Genomic DNA, 2,638 nt, shown 5'->3' on the forward strand with positions numbered 1-2,638 from the left:
GCGAGGCTGAGCCGGCTCCCCACAGGTGGGCCAAGCGCCGGGACCTGCTGCGCCTGCCCTGGCTCCTGCGGGGAAAGTGCGACCTCTCCAAGACGGTCTCTCTGCTGTCCAAGGACCGGACCCCGAGCGAGAAGAGGACGTCCATGGCCAGCGTGCCCACCTCCCTGGCCACGGATGCGCCCCTGGACGCCTCGGGGACCACCGAGGGGGAGGGGACAGAGGGGGGCGAGGAAACAGAGGGGGACGAGGATTAGGGGCACCCCGGTGGGCCCCCTCAATACAGTTACAGCATGTGGAAGAGTGACCCCTTCCCTGAGAGCGTGGCGTCCCACTGGGGTCCCGGGGAGGGGCAGCTGGATGGTGATGCAGGTGGGGGTGTGAGCTGGGGCGGGAGTGGGGCAGCCAGGCCTGACGGGGTGGGCAGGTCTGGGCTGAGAGGGTCGAGAGAGGGAGTTTAGGGCGACGTGCTGCTGGTGGGGGTACGGGGTCAGAGGGGCTTTGGTCGTGCACCCTGGCCAGTGTCTGCAGGCTGCTCTCGGGGTCCCCTCCCCGTGCACTGGCACAGCCCCTGTGGCTCCCAAGCCACGTGGGGGCCCTGCGGCAGTGGGCCCCTGCAGGTGACCGCAGCTCCCCCTCAGGCCCCAGGGGACACTCCGCGGGGCGGGCAGTCAGCATTGAGACCCACATGCCGGCCTCCCCACGCTCTACTCTGGGCAGGCTAATCCCGCCTCCAGCTGCCGCCTGGCTGGGCTGGTGGGGGAAGCAGCGGGGGGCCCACCCCTCTGTGAGGGCCGACAGGACAGGCACTCCCAGGTCCCTGGGGGAGCAGCTGCCTGCGGGGTGCTGGCCTGGCCCACGGTGCCCAGCCCCCCCACCCCACTGCCCAGCACCAGCCCTCTGCAGACAGACACGAACGGTGGTGAGCGGAGCCGTTTATGGGGGGCAGGGAGGGCGGCCAGGGAAGGCTGCGGCAGCTGCACGTCTGGGTCAGGTCCTGACGGATGGGGCCGTGGGTTCGTCTGCGGGAGGGAAGGGGGGTCAGTGAGGCTCAGGCCCCTCCCTGAGCTGAGGGCGCAGGGGAAGGGGCCCTTTGCTCCGGCTCCGGCCCCAGCACACCCACTTGCATGCTCGTCCACCCCAAATCTCCTCTGCAGGGCTGCACGTGGGCTCACTGGAGTCCTGGGGTGCTGGAGGGGGCAAGATGCAGACAGACAGGCTGGGGACCCAGGGGCCCCGAGACAGGCGTGGAGCGAGACGCGGGGAGGGCTCCTCCACCTGGGAGCCAGGGCCAGGACCCACCGCCCCCGCGCCAGAGTCAAGTTCTCTGTCCTCCCTGTGTGCGCTCCCAGCATGGACAAGCCCCACTGAGGGCCGAGGGGAGGGCCGAGGGGCGCAGGCCAGGTCAGGCAGCTGCTCAGCGGAAGCCCCGCCCCAGCGCGAAGTCCTGCCCCCAGGTAGCCTGGGCCTGAAGGTTTCCCGGAACACTTGACACCAGGCCGACCGTCGCAGGGCGAGCAGAGCCGTTAATCGGGCTCCCCGGTGTCCAGCCTGGCAGGGGCCGGGCCTGCCTGGACCACGGGCGGGCCGGGGCCGGGGCCTCCACCCCCAGCTCGCGTGGGAGCGGTCCCAGTGGGCTTGCTCTGCTCGGCTCGGGGCAGGAGTGCATCCCGCACGGAGACCCGCCATCCCGGGACAGCCCGGCTTCACGGCCCGGGCGAGACCGACACCATCACGCTCCATCCTGGGCCACCTGTTCACGCACCCGGCAGCTGGCCCTCTCGCCACCTGCCAGCCCACTCGCCACACGGCCGTCCACCCTCTGACCTGGACAACCAGACTCTGCCCTCTCCATCCGCCTGCCCTCCTGCCCTCACCCCACACACTGACCCCAAACACCCAAGCCAGCACCCCATGTACCCTGGCCATGCGTCTGTCCACTCAACCAGCAATTCTTCCACCCTCTATTCACCTACTCATCTTTCAACAAGTCCAGCCATCTGCCTGTGCTCCCAGCCACCCGTCCACCCACCCGTCCACCCACCCACTCCTCTTCCCCACTAGCAGCCTGAGCCCTCTCTCTGCTGAGAACAAAGGCACCAGAGATGGAGACCTTGCCCAGGGGTCCCTGTGGAGTGGGGGGAGATGGCAGCAGCACCCACAGAAACCACACGTGGGGCACCAGCAGTGTCTGGGGAACTCAGACAAGGGGAGACCCCGAGAGAACAGCGGGGTTGGACGCAGGACAGCCCGGAAGTTTCCTGGGGGCAGGACTGCTGGCAGGGGCCAGCTGACTCAGCGCCTGACCGGCTGCTCTCCAGGGCAGTCTATTGTCTTCCCCGCAGGCCGCTGGCCGCTGTCTTGTGTGTCCCCGCCCTGGGGCCCGGTTTCCAGTTGCCACTGCTGCTGTGTCTCCCCTCACTGTCAGTCCAGGTTCCCCACCGCTCTCCCCTCGCTCTGCCATCCACCTCCCATCTCCTCTTCCCCGGCCTCTGCCAGCCCCTCCAGTCACTCTTCTCCACTCTGCCCCCGCCCCATCGGCAGCCTCCCGAGGCCGCCTCCCCTCTGGGGCTCACCTCCGGCTCACTCGGGGCCCGCCGCCGCCCCGGTCCCAGCCTCGAGGGTGGCGAGCTGCAGGCGC

At 69.6% G+C, this 2,638-nt stretch overlaps 1 protein-coding gene and 1 long non-coding RNA gene across 2 annotated transcripts in view; one reads left to right on the top strand and one right to left on the bottom strand.

Moving 5' to 3' along the window:
* The window catches only part of TMEM190 (transmembrane protein 190), a 1,595-nt gene extending 1,279 nt beyond the window's left edge, over positions 1 to 316 (top strand). The window contains exon 3 of the mRNA XM_012733557.1: positions 26 to 316. Within this exon, the coding sequence (XP_012589011.1) occupies positions 26 to 254 (229 nt within the window). The 3' untranslated portion in view covers positions 255 to 316. The remainder of the gene's footprint in view (positions 1 to 25) is intronic.
* A 601-nt stretch (positions 317 to 917) lies between these two features.
* On the bottom strand, positions 918 to 2,638 carry LOC105854467. Its single transcript, XR_001146132.1, has 2 exons — positions 2,574 to 2,638; positions 918 to 1,019 (listed from the first exon to the last, which is right to left on the bottom strand). It is a non-coding gene; the product is annotated as an uncharacterized LOC105854467 (long non-coding RNA).

The sequence above is a fragment of the Condylura cristata genome, unplaced genomic scaffold (assembly GCF_000260355.1).
Source record: "Condylura cristata isolate star-nosed mole 26May11 unplaced genomic scaffold, ConCri1.0 scaffold00041, whole genome shotgun sequence".
Classification (NCBI taxonomy): domain Eukaryota; kingdom Metazoa; phylum Chordata; class Mammalia; order Eulipotyphla; family Talpidae; genus Condylura; species Condylura cristata.